Source organism: Coregonus lavaretus, assembly GCF_964263955.1.
Source record: "Coregonus lavaretus genome assembly, chromosome: 9".
NCBI classification, from domain to species: Eukaryota; Metazoa; Chordata; class Actinopteri; order Salmoniformes; family Salmonidae; genus Coregonus; species Coregonus lavaretus.
The window spans coordinates 6,079,089-6,106,744 of NC_139996.1; the positions used below are offsets into that span (position 1 = coordinate 6,079,089).

A 27,656-nucleotide genomic window follows, 5' to 3' on the forward strand; every position below is an offset into this window, starting at 1 on the left:
ACAGATATGCATCTGTTGGTGACAGATACCTTTAAAAAAAAAGGGCCTCACAGTTGGCCTCAGGATCTCGTTGCGGTATTTTTGTGCATTCAAATTGCCAATCGCTAAAATGCAACTGTGCCCCGCTGCCACCATGGGGCACTTTGTTCACAATGTTGACATCAGCAAACCGCTCACCCACACAACGCTATACACATGGTCTGCGGTTTGACGTACTGCCAAATTCTCTAAAACGAAGTTGGAGGCGGCTTATGGTAGAGAAATGAACAAACTCTCTACCAACAGCTCTGGTGGACATTCCTGCAGTCAGCGTGCCAATTGCAAGCGCCCTCAAAACTTGAGACATCTTTGGCATTGTGTTGTGTGACACAACTGCACATTTTAGAGTGGACTTTTATTGTCACCAGCACAAGGTGCACCTGTGTAATGATCATGCTGTTTAATCAGCTTCTTGACAAATCACACCTGTCAGGTTGATGGATTATCTTGGCAAAGGAGAAATGCTCACTAACAGGGATGTAAACACATTTGTGTACAACATTTGAGAGAAATAAGCTTTTTGTGCATGTGGAACATTTCTGGGATCTTTTATGTCAGTTCATGAAACAAGGGACCAACACTTTACATGTTGTGTTTACATTTTTGTTCAGTGTACATGCATATAAATATATGGATATATATATATATATATATATATACAGTGCATCCGGAAAGTATTCAGACCCCTTCCCTTTTTACACATTTTGTCACGTTACAGCCTTATTCTAAAATGGATTAAATAAATTGTTTTCCTCATCAATCTACACACAACACCCCATAATGACAAAGTGAAAACAGGTTTTTAGAAATGTTAGCAAATTTATTAAAAATAAACAGAAATACCTTATTTACATAAGTATTCAGACCCTTTGTTATGAGAATCGACATTGAGCTCAGGTGCATCCTGTTTCCATTGATCATTATTGAGATGTTTCTACAACTTGATTGGAGTCCACTTGTGGTAAATTCAATTGATTGGACATGATTTGGAAAAGCACACACCTGTCTATATAAGGTCCCACAGTTGACAGTGCATGTCAGAGCAAAAACCAAGCCATGAGGTCGAAGGAATTGTCCGTAGAGCTCCGAGACAGGACTGTGTCGAGGCACAGATCTGGGGAAGGGTACCAAAACATTTCTGCAGCATTGAAGGTCCCAAAGAACACAGTGGCCTCCATCATTCTTAAATGGAAGAAGTTTGGAACCACCAAGATTCTTCCTAGTGCTGGCCGCCCGGCCAAACTGAGAAATCGGGGGAGAAGGGCTTTGGTCAGGAAGGTGACCAAGAAGCCGATGGTCACTCTGACAGAGCTCCAGAATTCCTCTGTGGAGATGGTAGAACTTTCCAGAAAGACAACCATCTCTGCAGCACTCCACCAATCAGGCCTTTATGGTAGGGTGGCCAGACGGAAGCCACTCCTCAGTAAAAGGCACATGACAGCCCGCTTGGAGTTTGCCAAAAGGCACCTAAAGGACTCTCAGACCATGATAAACAAGAAACCAAGATGGAAATCTTTGGCCTGAATGCAAAGCATCACGTCTGGAGGAAACCGGGCACCATCCCCACGGTGAAGCATAGTGGTGGCAGCATCAGAGGCAGGGAGACTAGTCAGGATTGAGGGAAAGATGAACGGAGCAAAGTACAGAGAGATCCTTGATGAAAACCTACTACAGAGCACTCAGGACCTGAGACTGGAGCGAAGGTTCACCTTCCAACAGGACAACGACCTGAAGCACACAGCCAAGACAACGCAGGAGTGGCTTCGGGACCAGTCTCTGAATGTCCTTGAGTGGCCCTGCCAGAGCCCGGACTTGATCCCGATCAAACATCTCTGGAGAGACCTGAAAATAACTGTGCAGCGACACTCCCCATCCAACCTGACAGAGCTTGAGATGATCTGCAGAAAATAATGGGAGAAACTCCCCAAATACAGGTGTGCCAAGCATGTAGCGTCTTACCCAAGAAGACTTGATGCTGTAATCGCTGCCAAAGGTGCTTCAACAAAGTAATGAGTAAAAGGTCTAAATACTTATGTAAATCTGATATTTCCGTTTAAAAAAAAAAAAATAGCAAAAATGTATAACTATCTGTTTTTTGCTTTGTCATTATGGGTTATTGTGTATAGATGAATGAGGAGGAAAAATGCACTGTATATCTGTCTTCATTGGCATCTGAAGATTGGCAGAATTTTATTGAGAGTGTCACGCTTAACATTAATAATATAATAATATATGCCATTTATTTATCCAAAGTGTCTTACAGTCATGTGTGCAAACATTTTACATACTGGTAATGCTGGGAATCAAACTCACAATCCTGGCATTGTAAGCACCATGCTCTAGCAACTGAGCTACGGAGGACCACAAGCACCATGCTCTACCAACTGAGCTACGGAGGACCACAAGCACCATGCTCTACCAACTGAGCTACGGAGGACCACAATCTCCATGCTCTACCAACTGAGCTACGGAGGACCACAATCTCCATGCTCTACCAACTGAGCTACGGAGGACCACAAGCACCATGCTCTACCAACTGAGCTACGGCGGACCACAAGTTAAGTTGCTCGTATACGTTATACCTGTGTAATAACGTTAGGCAACACTTAAAGTTTCACTTAAACGTACTTATTGCTGTGTAATTACATAGGTATAAGGGCAATTTAAGGTAAAGAATTACCTAACATTCTAATTTCCAACGGAACAGGGTGGCAGAAGCAGGACCATGGTTCAATTCACGTGGCGTCTTTTATCTGTCAGACCCAATTTTATTCATCATCTAAGATATTTTATTGATATCTAGGTTATCTAGGTTATCTAGGTTATCTGGGTTATCTAGGTTATCTAGGTTATCTAGGTTGTCTAGGTTATCTAGGTTATCTAGGTTGTCTAGGTTATCTAGGTTATCTAGGTTATCTAGGTTGTCTAGGTTATCTAGGTTATCTGGGTTGTCTAGGTTATCTAGGTTATCTAGGTTGTCTAGGTTGTCTAGGTTGTCTAGGTTGTCTAGGTTATCTGGGTTATCTGGGTTATCTAGGTTGTCTAGGTTATCTAGGTTATCTAGGTTGTCTAGGTTGTCTAGGTTGTCTAGGTTGTCTAGGTTTTCTAGGTTATCTAGGTTATCTAGGTTATCTAGGTTGTCTAGGTTATCTAGGTTGTCTAGGTTATCTAGGTTATCTAGGTTATCTGGGTTATCTGGGTTATCTAGGTTATCTAGGTTATCTAGGTTATCTGGGTTATCTGGGTTATCTAGGTTATCTAGGTTATCTGGGTTATCTAGGTTGTGCCCTCACCTCCTTTGATCTGTTTCATCCCTCTTAAAGTTGTAATAAAATGAGAGAAAGTCTGACTTTTTAATCTTGTTTGGAATGACCATTTAAATGACCAGTTTTTACCTTGGGCATCATTGTTTGGGTTCAGACATTAGTCTGGGGTGGGTTGGGCCCAGACATTAATCTGGGGTGGGTTGGGCCCAGATATTAATCTGGGGTGGGTTGGGCCCAGACATTAATCTGGGGTGGGTTTGGCCCAGATATTGGGGTGGGTTGGGTCCAGACATTAATCTGGGGAGTGTTTGGCCCAGATATTGGGGTGGGTTGGGTCCAGACATTAATCTGGGGAGTGTTTGGCCCAGATATTGGGGTGGGTTGGGCCCAGACATTAATCTGGGGAGGGTTCGGCCCAGATATTGGGGTGGGTTGGGTACAGACATTAATCTGGGGAGTGTTTGGCCCAGATATTGGGGTGGGTTGGGTCCAGACATTAATATGGGGAGTGTTTGGCCCAGATATTGGGGTGGGTTGGGTCCAGACATTAATCTGGGGAGGGTTGGGCCCAGATATTGGGGTGGGTTGGGTCCAGACATTAATCTGGGGAGTGTTTGGCCCAGATATTGGGGTGGGTTGGGTCCAGACATTAATCTGGGGAGTGTTTGGCCCAGATATTGGGGTGGGTTGGGCCCAGACATTAATCTGGGGTGGGTTGGGTCCAGACATTGGGGTGGGTTGGGCCCAGACATTAATCTGGGGAGTGTTTGGCCCAGATATTGGGGTGGGTTGGGTCCAGACATTAATCTGGGGAGCGTTGGGCCCAGATATTGGGGTGGGTTGGGTCCAGACATTAATCTGGGGAGTGTTTGGCCCAGATATTGGGGTGGGTTGGGCCCAGACATTGGGGTGGGTTGGGCCCAGATATTGGGGTGGGTTGGGTCCAGACATTAATCTGGGGAGTGTTTGGCCCAGATATTGGGGTGGGTTGGGCCCAGACATTGGGGTGGGTTGGGTACAGACATTAATCTGGGGAGTGTTTGGCCCAGATATTGGGGTGGGTTGTGTCCAGACATTAATCTGGGGAGCGTTGGGCCCAGATATTGGGGTGGGTTGGGTCCAGACATTAATCTGGGGAGTGTTTGGCCCAGATATTGGGGTGGGTTGGGCCCAGACATTGGGGTGGGTTGGGTCCAGACATTAATCTGGGGAGTGTTTGGCCCAGATATTGGGGTGGGTTGGGTCCAGACATTAATCTGGGGAGTGTTTGGCCCAGATATTGGGGTGGGTTGGGCCCAGACATTAATCTGGGGTGGGTTGGGTCCAGACATTGGGGTGGGTTGGGCCCAGACATTAATCTGGGGAGCGTTGGGCCCAGATATTGGGGTGGGTTGGGTCCAGACATTAATCTGGGGAGTGTTTGGCCCAGATATTGGGGTGGGTTGGGCCCAGATATTGGGATGGGTTGGGCCCAGACATTGGGGTGGGTTGGGCCCAGATATTGGGGTGGGTTGGGTCCAGACATTAATCTGGGGAGTGTTTGGCCCAGATATTGGGGTGGGTTGGGCCCAGACATTGGGGTGGGTTGGGTACAGACATTAATCTGGGGAGTGTTTGGCCCAGATATTGGGGTGGGTTGTGTCCAGACATTAATCTGGGGAGCGTTGGGCCCAGATATTGGGGTGGGTTGGGTCCAGACATTAATCTGGGGAGTGTTTGGCCCAGATATTGGGGTGGGTTGGGCCCAGACATTGGGGTGGGTTGGGTCCAGACATTAATCTGGGGAGTGTTTGGCCCAGATATTGGGGTGGGTTGGGTCCAGACATTAATCTGGGGAGTGTTTGGCCCAGATATTGGGGTGGGTTGGGCCCAGACATTAATCTGGGGTGGGTTGGGTCCAGACATTGGGGTGGGTTGGGCCCAGACATTAATCTGGGGAGCGTTGGGCCCAGATATTGGGGTGGGTTGGGTCCAGACATTAATCTGGGGAGTGTTTGGCCCAGATATTGGGGTGGGTTGGGCCCAGATATTGGGATGGGTTGGGCCCAGACATTGGGGTGGGTTGGGCCCAGATATTGGGGTGGGTTGGGCCCAGATATTGGGATGGGTTGGGCCCAGACATTGGGGTGGGTTGGGCCCAGATATTGGGGTGGGTTGGGCCCAGATATTGGGGTGGGTTGGGTCCAGACATTAATCTGGGGAGTGTTTGGCCCAGATATTGTGTTGGGTTGGGCCCAGATATTGGGGTGGGTTGGGTCCAGATATTAGGGTGAGTTGGGCCCAGATATTGGGGTGAGTTGGGCCCAGACATTGGGGTGGGTTGGGTCCAGATATTGGGGTGGGTTGGGCCCAGACATTAATCTGGGTCGTTTCCCAAAGCCTATGTTGCTATAAAGAAGCATGACGTTACCAGATGTTACTTGATGAACAAGACTCATGCCACTTAACAAATTATGTTTGTTCAGGCACAAAGTTATTTTAGACACAAGAGGTCAGTGTTTGTAGGGCAACAAAACAACACCACAAAACAGTACAGTAGCATGCATTGTACAGTTTGACAACGTGTACTGGGATAGTTCCAGTCCCTGTACATTGCAGTATATGTGGATTGGCACTGAACCTGAATGTCCTGCTAACCCCCCCCCCCCCCCTGTAAGCCCTATTTAATCAGTTCTCTACCACGTCAGACACGTTGTCAGGCCTCTTCCAACGTCACTCTGTCCGGATGTCTGTGTTCAAAGCTCTGCCTGTCCTGCGACCTCTCTGATTGCCCACTAGACTCATTTGTGTTGTATCCATCCAGCCCTTTCTGTCCAAGCTACTAGCCTGGTCGCAGATCTGTTTGTGCTGTCTTGCCAACTACTATGGTCATTGTCACACAGGGTAGAACGACTTTCATTTTTGGATGAAATTACATAGGACAATTCATAATGTACTGGCCTATGCTCTCTCTCTCTCTCTCTCTCTCTCTCTCTCTCTCTCTCTCTCTCTCTCTCTCTCTCTCTCTCTCTCTCTCTCTCTCTCTCTCTCTTTATCTCTGCACTGCGTTACTACGTAGGTGAACTGGAATGGTCTGGTACTGACGGTCTGGAATTGCATATGGATCAGTATATTAACCACATGATCAGTCCTTCCTCTCTCACAATATGTGACCATCAACTGTGATAGTGGTCGTACCCAAGCTATGTTTATTAAAATGCACTTTAAATAGCAAAAACAAAAACAATCCTGGACGTGATGTGAAGCCATACTGTAATTTATATTCAGTACAGTAAGCTCAATATGTCACGCAGCCTTGGTGTCTATCTCCATGGCAACAGGGAAACATGGGACATCAAGGATTGATCACCCGTGAGGAGCCATAAAGGAAACATTCCATCATTAAAACTGCTCTGTTATCTGTGTTAGATGTCTCACTAAACTTAGCCCATATCCTACTGTATTATTCACGGATAAAAAAAATCCAACGTTTATTTTAATAGGCTTACTGTATATCATTCAATCTGAATAGCAATAACATAGTTCAGTTTTAAAATTGAGTGGTGAAAATAAGAAATGTACAGTGGGGAGAACAAGTATTTGATACACTGCCGATTTTGCAGGTTTTCCTACTTACAAAGCATGTAGAGGTCTGTAATTTTTATCATAGGTACACTTCAACTGTGAGAGACGGAATCTAAAACAAAATGTTTAAGTAATTAATTTGCATTTTATTGCATGACATAAGTATTTGATCACCTACCAACCAGTAATAATTCCGGCTCTCACAGACCTGTTAGTTTTTCTTTAAGAAGCCCTCCTGTTCTCCACTCATTACCTGTATTAACTGCACCTGTTTGAACTCGTTACCTGTATAAAAGACACCTGTCCACACACTCAATCAAACAGACTCCAACCTCTCCACAATGGCCAAGACCAGAGAGCTGTGTAAGGACATCAGGGATACAATTGTAGACCTGCACAAGGCTGGGATGGGCTACAGGACAATCAACAGTGTATCAAATACTTGTTCTCCCCACTGTACCTGTATTAAGCTATGCTGCCAATGTGTGGAATATGCATGGCATGATAGAAGCAGATTTTATGAAATATTGAAGCCATGGGAATTTGCAAGGGCCGTGATGCACGCCCAAATTGTTTCAATTAGGCTTATTTCTGTAGGTTTATTATCAAGATGAAACATTGGACCATTTCAGGCTTATAGGCCTAACCAGCCAGGACACACCAGATCAAATGCAGTGTTCTACGGTCGTCCAGGTCCCCAGAACGTCAGGAGATGCCTTTAATACCGGCCACTAGGGGGCATCTGTGAGCGCTATTTCCATCAAGTAGGCTCGCGGCTTTCTACACCTTGCTACGGTTTGCTAAGCCACGAACTCTGGCTCAGAGGATCGCGGGTTCAATTCCAGCGCTGGGCACTTATTTTTAGTTGTTGTTGTTGTCTATCCCAAACCTTAACCCTTACTTTAACAAGTTGGAATTAATGCCTAAAGTTAACAGTCGAGTTGTTTCTGTTTTAACCCTATCCCAAACCTTAACCCTTGCCTCAACCCTTGCCTTAACCATTCGGAATGAATGCCTAAACTTAACTGTCAAAACTCGATGTTTATGGACAAACGTCGAATACTGCAGTCATACCATGAGATCTTGTGGCCTAACAGGTGTGAGTTTTAAAGTTTTTTTTTTTAAATTGCTAACATGCATTGGTCAAAACTGAAGTCAGATTGTCAAAACTCTTCACACAGTCAGCGAAACAGAAGTGTATGTGGACCAAACTGTGAATCATTTTTCATTGCTTTCACACAAAATGCATTCAATGACCACATTCTCCGAAATCGATGAACTCTTTTCTCATTCATACTCCACCACCTGCAAAACTATATATTTGCAGCACATGTTTGCAAATGCTAACACACTGTTTCCAAAACGGTTAAAAACACATTCAAAACAGAATGATGGCAAATGTCGTGCATTTCTGCAGTAACCAGATTGAAACATCTCAGCAGAATATTTCATCATTCCAAACACAGCTGATTGCAATTTCAGCTGAAAGCCTACCCAAGTGTCCTGTTTTTAGTCTCGTTACCAAACAGACAAAATAGGACGGCTTCGGAATGATTTAGTTTGGAAACATGGATCAAGGAAGACAGGTTGGTGGGGAAAGAAGAGTGGCAGGGAGAGGGAGAGGGAGAGGGAGAGGGAGAGGGAGAGGGAGAGGGAGAGGGAGAGGGAGAGGGAGAGGGAGAGGGAGAGGGAGAGGGAGAGGGAGAGGGAGAGTGGCAGGGAGAGGGAGAGGGAGAGGGAGAGGGAGAGGGAGAGGGAGAGGGAGAGTGGCAGGGAGAGGGAGAGGCAGAATGGGGTGGAGGACAAAGGAGAGGAAGACCAAGAGCGGTGGTCTCTGATGAGATAAGGCCCACAATTATTGACCATGTTGTAAACCATGGTCTCTCTTTGAGAGAGGCCGGTTTAAGGGTGTAACCAAATCTGCAGCGTTCAACAGTTGCATCAGTAGTACGAATTTTCCGGCAAAACAAAAGGTGAGATGTGCATCCTTCAATGATAATTGAACTACATATTAAAGTACAATACAGTATGTTCACATTTTTACATGTACTGGCATTTTGAAATATATTGATTGTTTTGTGTTTTTCAGTAGGATCCAAAGGTTGCCTCCACAGGAGGGAGAGCCAGAATATTATCAGATGCGCAGGAAATTGCCATTATTGATAGGGTAATTGGCAACAATGCAATACAACTGCGGGAAATTCGGGACAGAGTGCTGGCAGACAATATCACTTTTGGGAACGTGAATACGGTCAGCACAACGACAATTGCCAGAGTCCTAGAGAAGGATTTACTGTATTTTAGAGAGTAATGGAGATGGAAGCCAGGCAAACTGTACATACATTTATCTTTGTGGATGAAGCTGGATTCAACCTGGGCAAAAAACACACCGCAGTGGAAGAAATGTGATTGGACAGAGAGCAACCGTGGATGTCCCAGGCCAGAGAGGAGCTAACATCACAATGTGTGCAGCACTGTCCAATGATGCTTTGCTGTTACACAAACCACTCATTGGCCCCTACAAAACAGAGGCTCATTTCTTTTCTAGATGACCTGCATAATCGACTTGTGCCAGCGGAGGAGAGAGGGGCAAGAAACTCCTCTACCTTCGTTGTTGTGTGGTATAATGTGGCATTCCACCACTCTGCTGCAGTCACAGACTGGTTTGCTGCACATCCCAGGATGTCAGTACTATTCCTGCCTCCATACTCCCCCTTCCTAAACCCCATAGAGGAGTTTTTCCTCTGCATGGAGGTGGAAGGTTTATGACCACCATCCACATGACCAGATGTCCTAACTGGATGCCATGAATGGGGGGTGTGGAGACACTTCTCCTGAAGACTGCCAGGGTTGGATTAGACATTCCAGAAGATACTTTCCAAGATGCATCGCCAGAGAAGAAATAAGATGTGATGTTGATGAGAAATTGTGGCCCAATGCAGGAGAGAGGGACACCTCACAGTACTGTACAGTATGAGTGATTATACTATACATGTTGTTGATGTTTTTTTATTTTTTATTATTGCAGCCCTGGAATTTCAGGATTTTGTTTTTTGTTTCAACTTTTTATTTTTCACAAGTAAATTACTATATGCAAAAAAAAGGCTTTTGAAGCAAATTGCTGCATTTCTGAATCATTCTTGTTACATATATTTTAGTACAGTCAATAAAGTGAAAAGGTGTTATTCTTATTTTATAATGAAATACTGATTTAAGTGAAAAATCATTCAAACTTTAAAGAGAAAACTTCATAATTTATGTAATGCTCCCTGTTGTTCATGTTTTTTTTTAGTTCAAGGTGTTATGAGTGACAATGTATGCTTTCTGAGTGAGAATTGTTGCCAATGTTATGGTCGAACGAGCTTATTTTGAGACATGTATGAAGTGTCATGGTGGTTTGAGTGAGTTTTGGAGGTGAGATTAACTGTTTGGCCAAGATGCATGTTGGTAATGCAGACTGTGTGAAGAGTTTTGAAAAAGTGGCTTCAGTTTTAACCGATGTTTGTCAGCAATTGAAAAAAACTATAATAGTTACAGGCACTGTGTATCCCTGCAGGTAGAAGTGCTGTAAAACTGTTACGAATTTGTGGTATATATTCGGCAGAACTATACTTTACTGTTTTGAATTATAAAATGTTTCAAGTCAACATATGAACCTGAGAAATAAAATATGTTAATGCTTGTTATGTCGCAAAAAAAAAAAAAGTAAATGAGACACATGATCACCTGTAGCTAAATTAATGATTCATTCACAGTATTTAGAGTTTTACTGATCATCACGTCATCAACCTCTCATCTTCACTTTCCACACTCATCATGTGCCAACTTCAGAAGGAATTTATTTGCCATCTTTTTATCCACATCTAATATTTTTTCTTTCGATGTTTAGGCTATTCGATTTACCACACCTGACATACTTTTCCTGCGTTTTGTCGTGACGCTCTGTAGCCTAGATTGAATTAACGGCTAAAATAATGGCATGATTTAAGTGCGCTTTTCAGTAGTTCTACTCAGACGCGCATCACGTGTTTCGGTTCAATTCTCCGACAGCGGTTTCCATGAACTGAACTATAGGCTTCAAACGCTAAGATTGCTCCAATTCTCCGGGTATGCGGCCGCTTGTCAAAGCCGGACTGAAATCCACTACAAAATAAGGACAATTCTGAGAAATTGATTGAGGTGATTATTGAAGAAAGCAGTATTTCGATTGGACAAGAAAGCATCTGGAAAACTGAAAACTGGAACCAGGGGTTCGGGCAGGGGTTCTGCTGCGAAGAAGTTTCAGAGTGGATATAACATCGACACGTCATAGCTTTGCAGCCTCCGAGCTCCTTCAGTTCAGGAAAAGTACTTGGGTAAGTAGGAATCAATTAAATATATTTATTAGGCTATGGCAACATATTTAGCCTTTAGCCACAGCCTGTGAGATTGGCAGTAAATAAAAACGAATGAAAAACGAATAACATATTAGGCTATGTTTTATCATTGTGGACTGTTAACCAATTATCTTCAGATCCTTAAAAAATAATGATGATCTCATAAAATGTCACTGCTTGAGAAATACAGATCACAGTCATATCAATCGTAGAAAGTGCAGCATGCTGTGGCAACATTTGCATGTGAAAATGTAATTTGCTTGTTTTTGTTTGTCGCCCTTAATGAGCACCTTACATAATGTGTGTGTATCCTGACAAACACAAGAGTTTCTCTTGCACAATCAATTTCAACACACAATCTGAAAAAAAAACTACATATTCAATATTTACAATGATTGAATGTGGACACTGGCACATAATGTGTAGCCAATTGGACATTATTGGACAAAAGTACTGCTGCATCCACAGATTAGTTTAAGATCACATGTAGTCTTCACCATTAGGTATTTTTTGTAAAGGTTATTAGGAAAACAGTCTATAATGTTATTAGGCTATGATATGACCTATCAGATTGTCTATAATCAGAGACATTTCCTTTAGCAGACCTACAGAGTAAATTACCTATTAATTAGCCACTTGGGTTTCTGAGAGAGAGAGAAAGAGAGAGAGATGGGGAGAGAGAGAGAAAGAGAGAGATGGGGGAGAGAGAGAGAAAGAGAGAGATGGGGGAAAGAGAGAGATGGGGAGAGAGAGAGAGAGAGAGAGAGAAAGAGAGGGATGGGAGAGAAAGAGAGAGAGAGAGAATGAGAGAGAGAGAGAGAGAGAAAGAGTGGACACGATTAGACCCAACCAAAACATGAGAAAACAAAAAGAGAATTACTTGACACATTGGAAAGAATTAACAAAAAAACAGAGCAAACTAGAATGCTATTTGGCCCTAAACAGAGAGTACACAGTGGCAGAATACCTGACCACTGTGACTGACTCAAACTTAAGGAAAGCTTTGACTATGTACAGACTCAGTGAGAGAGAGAAATGGGGAGAGAGAGAGAGAGAATCAGAGAAAGAGAGAGATGGGGAGAGAGAGAGAGAGAGAGAGAGAGAGAGAGAGAGAGAGAGAGAGAGAGAGAGCTCTGTCTTCTGTGAGCATTGTGTAATTCATTCAAAGTATAACGTATCATTTAGCTAGTTAGTTAAAGTGCGCGTGTGGTCTGGCCAGGGATCGCAGAAGGATGTTCTATTCTATGTCTTGATTGAGATTCATTCATGAAACCAAGTGATAAAAATGTAATTTTATTAAGACAATGTGACATTTAAAAAAAAATACAACATTGACACATTCTGTTCAAGAGTTGTCCTATTATTAAACTTTGAACATATTGGTTTCACTATGCTGTTTGCACAATTCTATTGTCACATTAATTCATCCAATTATCAAACTAAAGAAGTACGCAGCTGCACGTATATGTGATTATTATTGAGCCTACATCTTGATTTATCGAGGACACCATCACTTTAGCTTTTCTGTCAGTAGATGCAGCGCATGGAATGGGGAGGGGCAGGGTGTCTAGATGGCCTACATGGCCCACAAATGCCAGCCATTGGTCAAATTCAAATTCAATGTCGTAGAATAGATCACATTTATATAATTTGGACGCCCAATGTTGTAATGAATGAACAATTATGCTATCAAACAATGATAAATCACTGGACAATCAGATGAAGCCATAATATGATGTTTATTGAATTCAAATAGGCCTAAACTGTAAGATACAGTGCCTTGCAAAAGTATTCAGCCCCCATTGGCGTTTGTCCCATTTTGTTGCATTACAACCTGTCATTTAAATTGATTTTTTTTTTAGGATTTCATGTAATGGACATACCCAAAATAGTCCAAATTGGTGAAGTGAAATGAAAAAAATTACTTGTTTCAAATAATTCTAAAAAATAAATAACGGAAAAGTGGTGCGTGCATATGTATTCACCCCCTTTGCTATGAAGCCCCTAAATATGATCTGGTGCAACCAATTACCTTCAGAAGTCACATAATTAGTTAAATAAAGTCCACCTGTGTGCAATCTAAGTGTGACATGATCTCAGTATATATACACCTGTTCTGAAAGACCCCAGAGTCTGCAACACCACTAAGCAAGGGGCACCACCAAGCAAGCGGCACCATGAAGACCAAGGAGCTCTCCAAACAGGTCAGGGACAAAGTTGTGGAGAAGTACAGATCAGGGTTGGGTTATAAAAAAATATCAGAAACTTTGAACATCCCACGGAGCACCATTAAATCCATTAATGTAGTGCCCTGTAGCTCAGTTGGTAGAGAATGGCGCTTGCAATGCCAGGGTTGTGGGTTCATTTCCCACGGGGGGGCAGTATGAAAATGTATGCACTCACTAACTGTAAGTCGCTCTAGATAAGAGCGTCTGCTAAATGACTAAAATGTAAAATGTAAATTATTTTAAAAAATTGAAAGAACACTTGAGTGGTTTAAGGGGAAACATTTAAATGTATTGGAATGGCCTAGTCAAAGCCCAAACCTCAATCCAATTGAGAATCTGTGGTATGACTTAAAGATTGCTGTACACCAGTGGAACCCATCCAACTTGAAGGAGCTGGAGCAGTTTTGCCTTGAAGAATGGGCAAAAATCCCAGTGGCTAGATGTGCCAAGCTTATAGAGACATACCCCAAGACACTTGCAGCTGTAATTGCTGCAAAAGGTGACTTTGGGGGGGGGTGAATAGTTACGCACACTCAAGTTCGTTTTTTTTTGGTCTTATTTCTTGTTTGTTTCACAATAAAACATATTTTGCATCTTCAAAGTGGTAGGCATGTTGTGTAAATCAAATGATACAACCCCCCCAAAAATCCATTTTAATTCCAGGTTGTAAGGCAACAAAATAGGCAAAATGCCAAGGGGGGTGAATACTTTTGCAAGCCACTGTATAGGCCCTTTTAGTGCATGAGGCTATCTGTACTTTCTGTTTGTTTGCTCTACTTAGAAAACAAAGGGTGTTTACCGTGAGAAATTGCTTGTGGCTTCCACACACAATGCGAGTTTTGTCATCTCTTCTGTAGGCTACATGATTCAGTTGTTCATTAGTCGTTCAGAAAATCCGGAAAACAGCACCACAAAGTGGGCACTGTCTTTGATATTAGATTGGTTTGGTCAACCTTTGAAAGCCAAAGTAATATGTTAGCGACCTCGTAAACAAATGCAGCGGCATTTTGGTGGACGTTGTGCTACCCTTGGCTGGAGATGGCATTTCCATTTTGGTGGAAGTTGTGCTTCCCTTGGCTGGAGATGGCATTTCCATTTTGATGGAAGTTGTGCTTCCCTTGGCTGGAGATGGCATTTCCATTTTGGTTGAAGTTGTGCTTCCCTTGGCTGGAGATGGCATTTCCATTTTGGTGGAAGTTGTGCTTCCCTTGGCTGGAGATGGCATTTCCATTTTGGTGGAAGTTGTGCTTCCCTTGGCTGGAGATGGCGTTTCCATTTTGGTGGAAGTTGTGCTTCCCTTGGCTGGAGATGGCGTTTCCATTTTGGTGGAAGTTGTGCTTCCCTTGGCTGGAGATGGCATTTCCATTTTGGTGGAAGTTGTGCTTCCCTTGGCTGGAGATGGCATTTCCATTTTGGTGGAAGATGTGCTTCCCTTGGCTGGAGATGGCATTTCCATTTTGGTGGAAGTTGTGCTTCCCTTGGCTGGAGATGGCATTTCCGGCGGCAAGAAAAAGGGCATAGGCCTACAGCTTGGGTCTTTTCTCATTTGGGAAAAAGTCTGTTCTCCGTGTTCTCTCCTCCGTGACCCGGAAACCGATAAGTGGTCATGGAGAGTGTCAATTCGTTAGTAGGCAAACAGAAGACGGTCCTCCCTCCTCGATAGCCTCCTTTTGGAGAGGAAGCACAAGTCTATCACTGAGTTCTTCATTTAAGAGATTTTAAATCTGCCACACACCCTTTGAATTAGCTGTTGTTTTCTCGAAGGAGAAAGCATGCAAACATTTAAAAACAATATGCTACTTATCCTTTTATCTGCTAAATGTCTTGCACAAATTGCTACATTTGTTTTGATCACTTTATCCATTTATTTTGGAAATCCACCCCTGTAAACGTCATTTGCCTGATGACGTGCGAGTCTCATTTCATACAACCGCATTTTCGTCCATGTTCCCTCTCTTTACCACCTCTCCTTGATTATCTTTGACCTTTTTCAAAAGGAGGCCAGAGAGTACGGAGGAGAGAGGACACAGGAGTTGAGCAAAACCAATTGAGAAAAGGCCTTGCAATATTGTGATATAGTGATATAGATGGGTTAGCTGACAACGTCATGAAAACGTTGTGTGCACTTCTATGGGGCAGAAGTCAGCGTGTTGTGACTCTGGATGGACAGATTGCTAGCAAGAATGACAAGAAACTGCCATGTGGGGAATCGTAAGTGGCTAATTTCATCTCGTTTTATATTTTTCTTTATACCATGTCTTGTTTTGAGGTGTTTTGACTGATTTAATTTCAATGCTAATATGACTAAAATTCGTTAGCAAGCTAACCAACAACTGTAACGATGTATTTGAGAGACAACAAGTGCTCATTGTGCAAATGTATTTATGTTTACAATAAACGTTGGAGACTAAATATAGCTTACATGTTGTCAACAATCTAAGCCAACCACGTATGTTTTGCCCATAGTTGCACGTCGGTTTTGTGGTTTATAGGCCTTTTCTCAATTGGATTTGCTCAACTCCTGCGTTTCAGTTAGTTGTGCAAGACGTTTTCTAGCTAAAACAATAAGTAGCATATTGTTTTAAAAACGTGTGCATGCTTTTCTCCTCAGACAAAACAACAGCTGATTCAAAGGGGGTGTGGCAGATTTCAAAACTCTTCTGAGAAGGATACACATGGCTATCCTCGATGAAAGGTGGCTATCGAAGAGGGAAGGACACTCTTCCGTTCGCTTACTAACGAATTGACATTTCCTTGACCACTCGACCACTTATCGGTTTCCGGGTCACAGGAGCAGAGTGGACAGAGGAGAGAGGATGGAGGACAGACTTTTTCTAAAATGAGAATTGGCCATATCCTAAGTTTTGAATATGTTTTGTAGATCTCTATGCACTCAGATCATTTCTCCAGCCTCCTTCTAAACAAACGGGAAAGAAAGGCACCATATAATTCCATATTTTTAGATGGTGCCTGTATACAGTCATTTACTTTCTTTGGAAAATAATATCTTCCAACAGGTGTGAGTGAACCAATGATGAAAGATTACAACAGAGAAACTTCTTCACCTGAAGAAACCATTATCTTCTTTAGAAAGATGGAGGCTTCAGCTAAGGGGAGGTGGACACCAGACAACGGCCCCTCTTCCCCATCATCTTCAGGGATGCAGAGGTCCAGTTGCTCCAGTCTGAAGGTACAGTACTTCTCAAATCACCTGATGGGAAAATAAAATCCTGTACTGATCTAGGATCAGGTCCCTGTTATACATATAAACATATTCATTAAGATCTAAAAGGCAGAACTGATCCTATATAACTTGTGAATACAGGCCCTGGGTTCAAATATCATGCAAAAAAATCTCTCCTCTCAGTTGCGTACAGTTACTACTTCTAGTTTATAATGTCGTACTGTAAAACAAGGAAAAAATACATGTTTTAACTTGACAGCTTGTTCCCTGGCCCACTGCCTCCCTGCCCTCTGGTCCCCCTGGCTCCATGACTCCATGGCCCCCTTCCCCCCAGCTCCATGGCCCCCTACACTCTGGTCTCTACTGGCTTCCTGTCCTCTGGTCCCCGTGGCTCCATGGCCCCCTGCCCCCTGGCTCCATGGCCCCCTGCCCCCCTGCCCCATGGTCTCCCTGGCTCCATGGCCCCTTCTCCCCTGCCCCCTGGTTCCCCTGGCTCCACGGCCCCCTGCCCCCTGGCTCCATGGCACCCTGCCCCCTTGTCTCCCTGGCTCCATGGCACACTGTCCCTCTACCCCCTTGTCCCCCTGGCTCCATGGCACCCTGCCCCCTGGTCCCCCTGGCTCCATGGCACCCTGCCCCCTGGTCCCCCTGGCTCCATGGCCCCCTGCCCCCTTGTCCCCCTGGCTCCATGGCCCCTGGTCCCCCTAGTCTCCTGACCCCCAACCCTCTTCAAGACCTGGGCTTAACATCCCAGTTCAAGACATTGTCCCACTTTACCTTTCTTTCACCCCCATTAATATAGTGCGCTTGAATAACTTAATCCACCACATGGTATTAAGTAAATGATCCTCTCTAAGGGAAGATCATATTTTACTGTAGGATTCTTTGATGGGTCTTTGAGTTCGACTTAGATACAATGTAAAGGACACAGTTAGCCCTGGTCTACAGTGTGCCTGACTGTAGTAGTTGTCATGTGGCTGTATGGAGGGAACAGAGCTACAGCAGTTTTCTAGCCATTTGTCAAAGAAAGGACTACCTCAGTGTGCCTACTCCCCAGACCTCCCCAGACCTACGTGACAGGGTTGATGCAATGGGTTATCTTGAAGGGACCAATGAAGCGAGGACAGAACTTTTTGCAGGGGAGGCGGAGCTGGATGTTTCTGGTAGAGAGCCACACACACTGTCCGTGGTGAAAGAGTGGCGTAGGTCGGCGGCGTCTGTCGGCAAAGCGTTTCTGGGTATTAGAGACTTCCGTCTGCCCGTTGGTCTGGGGATGGTACCCGGAGGAGAGGCTGAGGGTGACCCCCAGTCGGTCACAGAAGGCTCGCCACACCCGGGAGACAAACTGGGGCCCGGAATCCCATACAGATAGAACACCTGCTGGAACATACACTCAGCCAATTCCATGGCGTTGTGTAAATGAGGAAGAGGAACCAGACAACACACTATGACAAGGATGGTGGTGTTAACAGAGGATTCAGGAAGGTCTGTGATGAAGTCAACAGTTGTGTGGGACCAGGGTCTGTGAGGGATTGGCAAAGGTGGAAGCTTACCGGAAGGGAGATGACGAGGGCTTTTGGTTTGGGCGCAGACTGGACAGGAGAGTACGTAATCCCTTACGTCAGATGCCATTGAGGACTACCAGAACTTACAGGCTAGAAGTTCGGTGGTTCCTGTAATGCCCGGATGTCCTGACCCCAAGGACGTGTGACACCATTGCATCAGTTGGGGTCTAACAACCGCTGGTACGTAACTCTTCCCAGCTGGTGTCTCAGGAGGAGCCGGGTCTGAGGTTAGGGCTTCTTGTATGGCAGAGTGAACCTCCCAATGTACCAGTCCCATAATGCAAGAGGAAGGAAGAATGGGTGTAGGGTCTGAGTTATTGGTCGGAAGGTCAAACTGGCGGGAGAGAGCATCAGCTTTTATGTTTTTCTTTCCAGGGATGTAAGTAACATGAAAATGGAAGTGTGTGAAAAGAGCCCAGCGGGCTTGTCTGGAGTTTAACCTCTTGGCCCCTCTGATATATTCCAGATTACGATGATCTGTTAGGATGAGAAAGGGATGTTGTGCACCCTCCAACCAGTGGCGCCACTCCTCGAGGGCCAGCCTGATGGCAAGGAGTTCTGTTCCCCACATCGTAATTCCTCTCAGCGGAGGATAACTTCCTGGAGAAGAAGGCACAAGGATGTGATTTTGGAGGTGTTCCCACCCGTTGATAGAGTATGGCTCCTACTCCTACTTCGGAGGCATCCACCTCCAGGGTGAAAGGAAGGGTCGGATCAGGTTGGCAAAGAACAGGAGCTGAGGTGAAGAGGCGTTTCAATGTGTTGAAAGCATCAGGGCGGTATCAGTCCATTGAAGGGTCCGGGTATTTTGGCTGGTAAGGGCAGTGAGGGGAGCGGCAGTAGAACTGAAGTTCCAAATGAAACGGCGATAGTAGTTGGAGAACCCAATGAAACGTTAGAGTTCCTTAACGGTGGTGGGTTTGGGCCAGTTACTGACAGCCGTGACTTTGTTCTCATCCCATGCTGACCCCTCCAGGTGTCAGTACGAACCCGAGGAAGTTTACCGAGGTTACATGGAAGGTGCTCTTTTCAGTCTTCACATAAAGGTAATGGTCAAGGAGCCGTTGAAGAACCCTTTGTACATGATGTATGTGTTCCTTCAGGGAGTAGGAGTAAATCAGGATGTCATCAATGTAGACGATGAGAAAGCGTTTGATCATATCCTGGAAAACCTCGTTCATAAAGGATTGGAAGACGGCGGGGGCGTTAGTAAGGCCGTAGGGCATGACCAGGTATTCGTAGTGGCCTCGTGCGGTGATAAAGGCAGTCTTCCATTCGACGCCTTTACGTATACGGACAAGGTTATAAGCACTTCGCAGGTCGAGTTTTGTATAGATGTTGGCGCGGCCCACTTGTTCAATGGTTGCTGGGATCAGAGGAAGAGGGAAACGGTTCTTGACCGTAACGTCATTCAGGGAACGGTAATCAATACATGGACGGAGACCACCATCCTTTTTTTCAACGAAGAAGAAGCTGGACGCAGCTGGGGAAGAAGAAGGACGAATGAAAACGTTTTTGAGTGTTTCATCAATGTAGTTCTCCATTGCCTCATTTTCCGGGATAGATAGGGGGTAAACACGGCCCTTCGGTGGGGACACTCCAGGGAGTAAGTCAATAGCACAGTCCCCTGGGCGATGTGGTGGCAGAGTGGAGGCCTTGATTTTGCTAAAGACATTGCTGTACTGGGCGTATTCAGATGGTATGGTGGGTGGCACTGCAGAGGCAGAGTCCTCAATGGTGGTGGCTCAGCAGGGTAGGCTGAGACAACTGGTGAAGCAGGTAGAAGTCCAGGACAGTAGTTCACCTAGTCGCCACCAGATGGCAGGGTCATGACGACAAAGCCAGGGGTGTCCGAGGATGAGTGGCTGTTTAGGGGATGAGAGTTCCATGAGTTGAATGGTTTTGGTGTGGAAAACTCCAATCTGGAGGGTAACGCTCTGTGTCAGGTGCGTAATGAAGCCCATGCCCAATGGCTGTTAGATCAATGTCAAGCTCTTGTACTAGCTGGTGATCGATAAAATTACCTGCTGCTCCCGAATCTATCAAGCCCTCTACGTACTTAGTAACCCCCTTCACGGTTATCAATACTGGGATGGAGAATTGCTTCTGTGAGCTATTTAGAAATAAGGACATGCCTACCTGCATGGCAGCGGAGGGACCCTTCTCATCTCTCCGTGGGGGGCGATCAGGGCAATGGCTGAGTAGATGATCTTTCCCGCCACAGTATAGGCAGAGCCCTTTTTGGATCCGCCTTTGACGTTTGATTTTATGATTATGTATGTCGTCATAGAATAACTGGAACTGGTGGGTAGTCACTCCTATCTGTGCAGTAATGGATATAAGGGAGAAGTATACTACCATGGGAGATTGGTGGGGTGTGTGTGTGTGTTTGTGTGTGTGTGTGTGTGTGTGTGTGTGTGTGTGTGTGTGTGTGTGTGTGTGTGTGTGTGTGTGTGTGTGTGTGTGTGTGTGTGTGTGTGTGTGTGTGTGTGTGTGTGTGTGTGTGTGTGTGTGTGTGTGTGTGTGTGTGTGTGTGTGTGTGTGTGTGTGTGTGTGTGTGTGTGTGTGTGTGTGTGTGTGTGTTTGTGTGCCGGAGAGGGGGAATCATCTGACTGAAAGTCATCAGACTGGCCTAAAGGGAACAAACTAGAAGCATCTCTTAGAGGAATCTAGTGGCTCTGTAAGACAGAGGCTGCACCCCCCTATCCACGTCGACGGGACCGCAGTGGAAGAAGGTGGAAAGCTTCAAGTTCCTTGGCGGACACATCACTGACAAACTGAAATGGACCACCCACACAGACAGTGTGGTGAAGAAGGCGCAACAGAGCCTCTTTAACATCAGTGGTTGTCCCACTGGCTATCATAAGGTGAATGCACCAGTTTGTAAGTCGCTCTGGATAAGAGCGTCTGCTAAATGACATAAATGTAAATGTAAATGTAAAGAAATTTGTCTTGGCACTTAAAACCCTCACAAACTTTTACAGATGCACAATTGAGAGCATCCTGTCGGGCTGTATCACCACCTGGTACGGCAACTGCACCGCCCGCAACCGCAGGGCTCTCCAGAGGATGGTACAGTCTGCCGAACGCATTATCGGGGGCAAACTACCTGCCTTCCAAGACACATACAGCACCCTATGTCACAGGAAGGCCAAAAAGATCATCAAGGACATCAACCACCCGAGCCACTGCCTGTTCACCCCACTGTCATCCAGAAGGCGAGGTCAGTACAGGTGCATCAAAGCTGGGACCAAGAGAATGAAAAACAGCTTCTATCTCAAGGCCATCAGACTGTTAAATAGCCATCACTAGCACATTGGGCTCCCGAGTGGCGCAGCAGTCTAAGGCATTGCATCTCAGTGCTTGAGTCGTCACTACAGACCCCCTGGTTCGATTCCAGGCTGTATCACAACCGGCCGTGATTGGGAGTCCCATAGGGCAGCGCACAATTGGCCCAGCGTCGTCCGGGTTTGGCCGGTGTAGGCCGTCATTGTAAATAAGAATTTGTTGTTAACTGACTTGCCTGGAAAAATTAATAAAATAAACATTCGAGGCTGCTGCTTATTGAAATCACTGGCCACTTTAAGAAATTGAACATTAGTCACTTTAATTCTTTTTACAGTCACTTTAATAATTTTTACTTGCACTACTCATCTCATATGTACTGTACATACTGCATTATATTCTATAATATTCTACTGTATCTTAGTCCATACCGCTCTGTCATTGCTTGTCCATATATGTAGATTTTCTTAAATTCCATTCCTTTCTTGTTTTGTGTGTATTGGGTATATGTTGTGATATTGTTAGATATTACTTGTTACATATTACGCACTGTCGGAGCTAGAAGCACAAGTATTTCGCTACACCCGCTATGACATCTGCTACACATGTGTATGTGACAAATAACATTTGATTTGATTTTAATAATGTTTACATATCTCACATTACTCATCTTTTATGTATACACTGTATTCTATACTATTCTACTGTATCTTAGTCCATGCCGCTCTGACATCGCTCGTCCATATATGTATATATTCTTAATTCATTCCTTAATTATATTTGTGTGTATTGGGTATATGTTGTGAAATTGTTAGATATTACTTGTTAGAAATTACTGCACTGTTGGAGCTAGAAGCACAAACATTTCCCTCCACCCGCAATAACATCTGCTAAACACGTGTATGTGACCAATACAATTTGATTTGATTTGATATCATGTTGTAAGGCAGTGTGTGTATCATGTTGTAAGGCAGTGTGTATATCATGTTGTAAGGCAGTGTGTGTATCATGTTGTAAGGCAGTGTGTGTATCATGTTGTAAGGCAGTGTGTGTATCATGTTGTAAGGCAGTGTGTGTATCATGCTGTCAGACAGTGTGTGTATCATGTTGTAAGGCAGTGTGTGTATCATGTTGTAAGGCAGTGTGTGTATCATGCTGTCAGACAGTCTGTGTATCATGTTGTAAGGCAGCGTGTGTATCATGTTGTAAGGCAGTGTGTGTATCATGTTGTAAGGCAGTGTGTATATCATGTTGTAAGGCAGTGTGTATATCATGTTGTAAGGCAGTGTGTGTATCATGTTGTAAGGCAGTGTGTGTATCATGTTGTAAGGCAGTGTGTGTATCATGTTGTAAGGCAGTGTGTGTATCATGTTGTAAGGCAGTGTGTGTGTCATGTTGTAAAACAGTGTGTGTGTCATGTTGTAAGGAAGTGTGTATATCATGTTGTAAGGCAGTGTGTGTATCATGTTGTAAGGCAGTGTGTGTATCATGTTGTAAGGCAGTGTGTGTATCATGTTGTAAGGCAGTGTGTGTGTCATGTTGTAAGGCAGTGTGTGTATCATGTTGTAAGGCAGTGTGTGTATCATGTTGTAAGGCAGTGTGTGTATCATGTTGTAAGGCAGTGTGTGTATCATGTTGTAAGGCAGTGTGTGTATCATGTTGTAAGGCAGTGTGTGTATCATGTTGTAAGGCAGTGTGTGTATCATGTTGTAAGGAAGTGTGTGTATCATGTTGTAAGGCAGTGTGTGTATCATGTTGTAAGGCAGTGTGTGTATCATGTTGTAAGGCAGTGTGTGTATCATGTTGTAAGGCAGTGTGTGTATCATGTTGTAAGGCAGTGTGTGTATCATGTTGTAAGGCAGTGTGTGTATCATGTTGTAAGGCAGTGTGTATATCATGTTGTAAGGCAGTGTGTATATCATGTTGTACAGGCTTTGGTTTCCCAAATTGATTATTTCAAAACAGAAACTTGTGTGAACTCGACTGCAGTGGAACGTAGCGAATATAACTAAGCCTAATAAGGATCATGCAAGGTGTTATACTGAACAAAAATATGAACACAACATACAACAATTTCAAAGATTTTACTGAATTACAGTTCATATAAGGAAATCGGTCAATTGAAATAAATGCATTAGGCCCTAATCTATGGATTTCACATGACTGGGAATACAGATATGTATCTGTTGGTCACAGATACCTTAAGAAAAAGGTAGGGGCGTGGATCAGAAAACCAGTCAGTATCTGTTGTGACCACTATTTGCCTCATGCAGCGCGACATATCTCTTTCGCATAGAGTTGATCAGGCTGTTTATTGTGGCCTGTGGAATGTTATCCCACTCCTCTTCAATGGCTGTGCGTAGTTGCAGGATATTGGCGGGAACTGGAACACGCTGTCGTACACATCGATCCAGAGCATCCCAAACATGCTCAATGGGTGACATGTCTGATGAGTATGCAGGCCATGGAAGAACTGGGACATATTCAGCTTCCAGGGATGGTGTACTGATCCTTGCAACACGGGGCCGTGCATTATCATGCTTAAAAAATAGGTGATGGCGGCGGATGAATGGCACGACAATGGTCCTCAGGTTGTCGTCACGGTATCTCTGTGCATTCAAATTGCCATCGATAAAATGCAATTCTGTTGTTTGTCCATAGCTTATGACTGCCCATACCATAACCCCACTGCCACAATGGGGCACTCTGTTCACAACATTGACATCAGCAAACCGCTTGCCCACACAACGCCATACACATGGTCTGCGGTTGTGAGGCCGGTTGGACGTTCTGCCAAATTCTATAAAACGACTTTGGAGGTGGCTTATGGGAGAGAAATGAACATTCAATTCTCTGGCAACAGCTCTGGTGGACATTACTGCAGTCAGCATGCCAATTGCACGCCCCCTCAAAACCTTAGACATCTGTGGCATTGTGTTGGGTGACAAAACTGCACATTTTAGTGGCCTTTTATTGTCCCCAGCACAAGGTGAACCTGTGTAATGATCATGCTGTTTAATCAGCTTATTGATATGCCACACCTGTCAGGTGGATGGATTATCTTGGCAAAGGAGAAATGCTCACTAACAGGGATGTAAACAAATTTGTGCACAACATTTGAGAGAAATAAGCTTTTTGTGCATATGGAACATTTCTGGGATCTATTATTTCAGCTCATGAAACATGGGACCAACACTTTACATGTTGCATTGATATTTATGTTCAGTGTAACTTATTCCTAATTAGTGCCTTTTGGTCTGCACCCTCCATCCCTCACCCAGACCCTACAGGGTATTATAAAGGGCTAAAAGAAATGCCCTAACCCAGACCCAGGGCTGAATTAAAGCTGCATGTGTTGGACAATAATTAAAAAGCTGCTTAGAGAGAGAGAGAGAGAGAGAGAGGAGAGAGAGAGAGAGACAGAGAGAGAGAGAGAGAGAGAGAGAGACAGAGAGAGAGAGAGGAGAGAGAGTGATAGAGAGAGGAGAGAGGAGAGAGAGGGAGAGAGAGAGAGAGACAGAGAGAGAGAGAGAGAGAGCAAGAGAGAGAGAGAGAGGAGAGAGCAAGAGAGAGAGAGAGAGAGAGAGACAGAGAGAGAGAGAGGGAGAGAGAGAGAGAGAGAGAGAGAGAGAGAGGAGAGAGCAAGAGAGAGAGAGAGAGAGAGAGGAGAGAGCAAGAGAGAGTGATAGAGAGAGAAAGAGGAGAGAAAGCGAGAAAGCGAGAGAGAGAGAGAGAGAGAGAGAGAGAGATTGTGTGTGTGTGTGTGTCTGTTTGTCTGTCAGTCTGTGTGTCTGTCTGTCTGTGTACAGTGAAACAGCTTCTTGTTTGCCACTAGCCTGTGTACCGTGTGTGTACAGTAACTGTCTTTGTATTTGATTAGTGCAGCTAATGATGACTGTACTGTACATTAACTTTACACAAGCACTGTATCTGCAAATTGAAAGAGGTAGCCCTCAGCAGTAAGTGACTTGCTGTAATAGAGTTTAGGGCCTGTCTCTGTCCTGATCTGGGCTCAAACATGGGACCTTCTGCATAACAACCCTTCATGGTCCTGTGTGGCTCAGTTGGTAAGAGCCTGACGCTAGCAACACCAGGGTGGTGGGTTCGATGTTTGCTGTGACCACCCATATAAAAAATTTACACGCTCAGTTGTAAGTCGCTTAGGATAAAAGCTTCTGCTAAATGCATATGTTATGTTACACACAGTTGAAGTCGGAGGTTTACATACACTTAGGTTGTAGTCATTAAAACTTGTTTTTCAACCACTCCACATGTTTCTTGTTAACAAACTATAGTTTTGGCAAGTCGGTTAGGAGATCTACTTTGTGCATGACACAAGTAATCTTTCCAACAATTGTTTACAGACAGATTATTTCACTTATAATTCACTGTATCACAATTCCAGTGGCTCAGAAGTTTACATACACTAAGTTGACTGTGCCTTTCAACAGCTTGGGAAATTCCAGAAAATGATGTCATGGCTTTAGAAGCTTCTGATAGGCTAATTGACATAATTTGAGTCAATTGGAGATGTACCTGTGGATGTATTTCAAGGCCTACCTTCAAACTCAGTGCCTCTTTGCTTGACATCATGGGAAAATCAAAAGAAATCAGCCAAGACCTCAGAAAAAAATGTGTAGACCTCCACAAGTCTGGTTCATCCTTGGGAGCAATTTCCAAAACGCCTGAAGGTACCACGTTCATCTGTACAAACAATAGTACACAAGGCTAAACAGCATGGGACCACGCAGCCGTCATACCGCTCAGGAAGGAGACGCGTTCTGTCTCCTAGAGATGAATGTACTTTGGTGTGAAAAGTGCAAATCAATCCCAGAACAACAGCAAAGGATCTTGTGAAGATGCTGGAGGAAACAGGTACAAAAGTATCTATATCCACAGTAAAACGAGTCCTATATCGACATAACCTGAAAGGCCGCTAGGCAAGGAAGAAGCCACTGCTCCAAAACCGGCATTAAAAAGCCAGACTACTGTTTGCAACTGCACATGGGGATGAAGATCGTACTTTTTGGAGAAATGTCCTCTGGTCTGATGAAACAATAATAGGGCAGTTTGGCCATAATGACCATCGTTATGTTTGGAGGAAAAAGGGGGTAACTTGCAAGCCGAAGAACACCATCCCAACCGTGAAACATGGGGGTGGCAGCATCATGCTGTGGGGGTGCTTTGCTGCAGGAGGGACTGGTTCACTTCACAAAATAGATGGCATCATGAGGAAGGAAAATTATGTGGATATATTGAAGCAACATCTCAAGACATCAGTCAGGAAGTTAAAGCTTGGTCGCAAATGGGTCTTCCAAATGGACAATGACCCCAAGCATACTTCCAAAGTTGTGGCAAAATGGCTTAAGGACAACAAAGTCAAAGTATTGGAGTGGCCATCACAAAGCCCTGACCTCAATCCTATAGAAAATGTGTGGGCAGAACTGAAAAAGCATGTGGGAGCAAGGAGGCTTACAAACCTGACTCAGTTACACCAGCTCTGTCAGGAGGAATGGGCCAAAATTCACCCAACTTATTGTGGAAGGCTACCCGAAACGTTTGACCCAAGTTAATCAATTTAAAGGCAATGTTACCAAATACTAATTGACTGTATGTAAACTTCTAACCCACTGGGAATGTGTTGAAAGAAATAAAAGCTTAAATAAATCATTCTCTATTATTCTGACATTTCACATTCTTAAAATAAAGTGGTGATCCTAACTGACCTAAAACAGGGAATTTTTACTAGGATTAAATGTCAGGAATTGTGAAAAACTGAGTTTAAATGTATTTGGCAACTTCTGACTTCAACTGTATGTCAAGCAGCACCGTCAATACCAGTGACCCAGAAAAAGCCCAGGCGTTTCTATGTCTTGGGCTACAATACTTCTAGGTCTATTACTGCACTGCACACGCAGCTAACTACTTACCAGTGCCACGTCAGCTGCAGGGTCATTCCATGAAATTAGTCTCTTTTGGGTATTGTGATAAAAAAACATTTTTATTTCACAGAATTTCTACATTCTTTCATGAAGAGCACATATTCAACTTAAAAAACAAACATGTTTTCCCATCTCAAGAGGTTAAATGACTTTAGTAAGAGCCTATTAAGTGCCAAATAAAGTAACAGGGTTGACCATAACAGGGTT

At 44.3% G+C, this 27,656-nt stretch overlaps 1 protein-coding gene across 1 annotated transcript in view; it reads left to right on the plus strand.

Annotated features, from left to right (window-relative positions):
- Nucleotides 1-16,504: 16,504 nt before the first annotated feature.
- The window catches only part of LOC311134893 (solute carrier organic anion transporter family member 1C1-like), a gene marked incomplete at both ends in the record, with an annotated part of 39,557 nt that continues 28,405 nt past the window's right edge, over nt 16,505-27,656 (plus strand). Inside the window, one exon of the mRNA XM_084168659.1 lies at nt 16,505-16,663. Coding sequence (XP_084024785.1) covers nt 16,505-16,663 — 159 coding nt within the window. The remainder of the gene's footprint in view (nt 16,664-27,656) is intronic.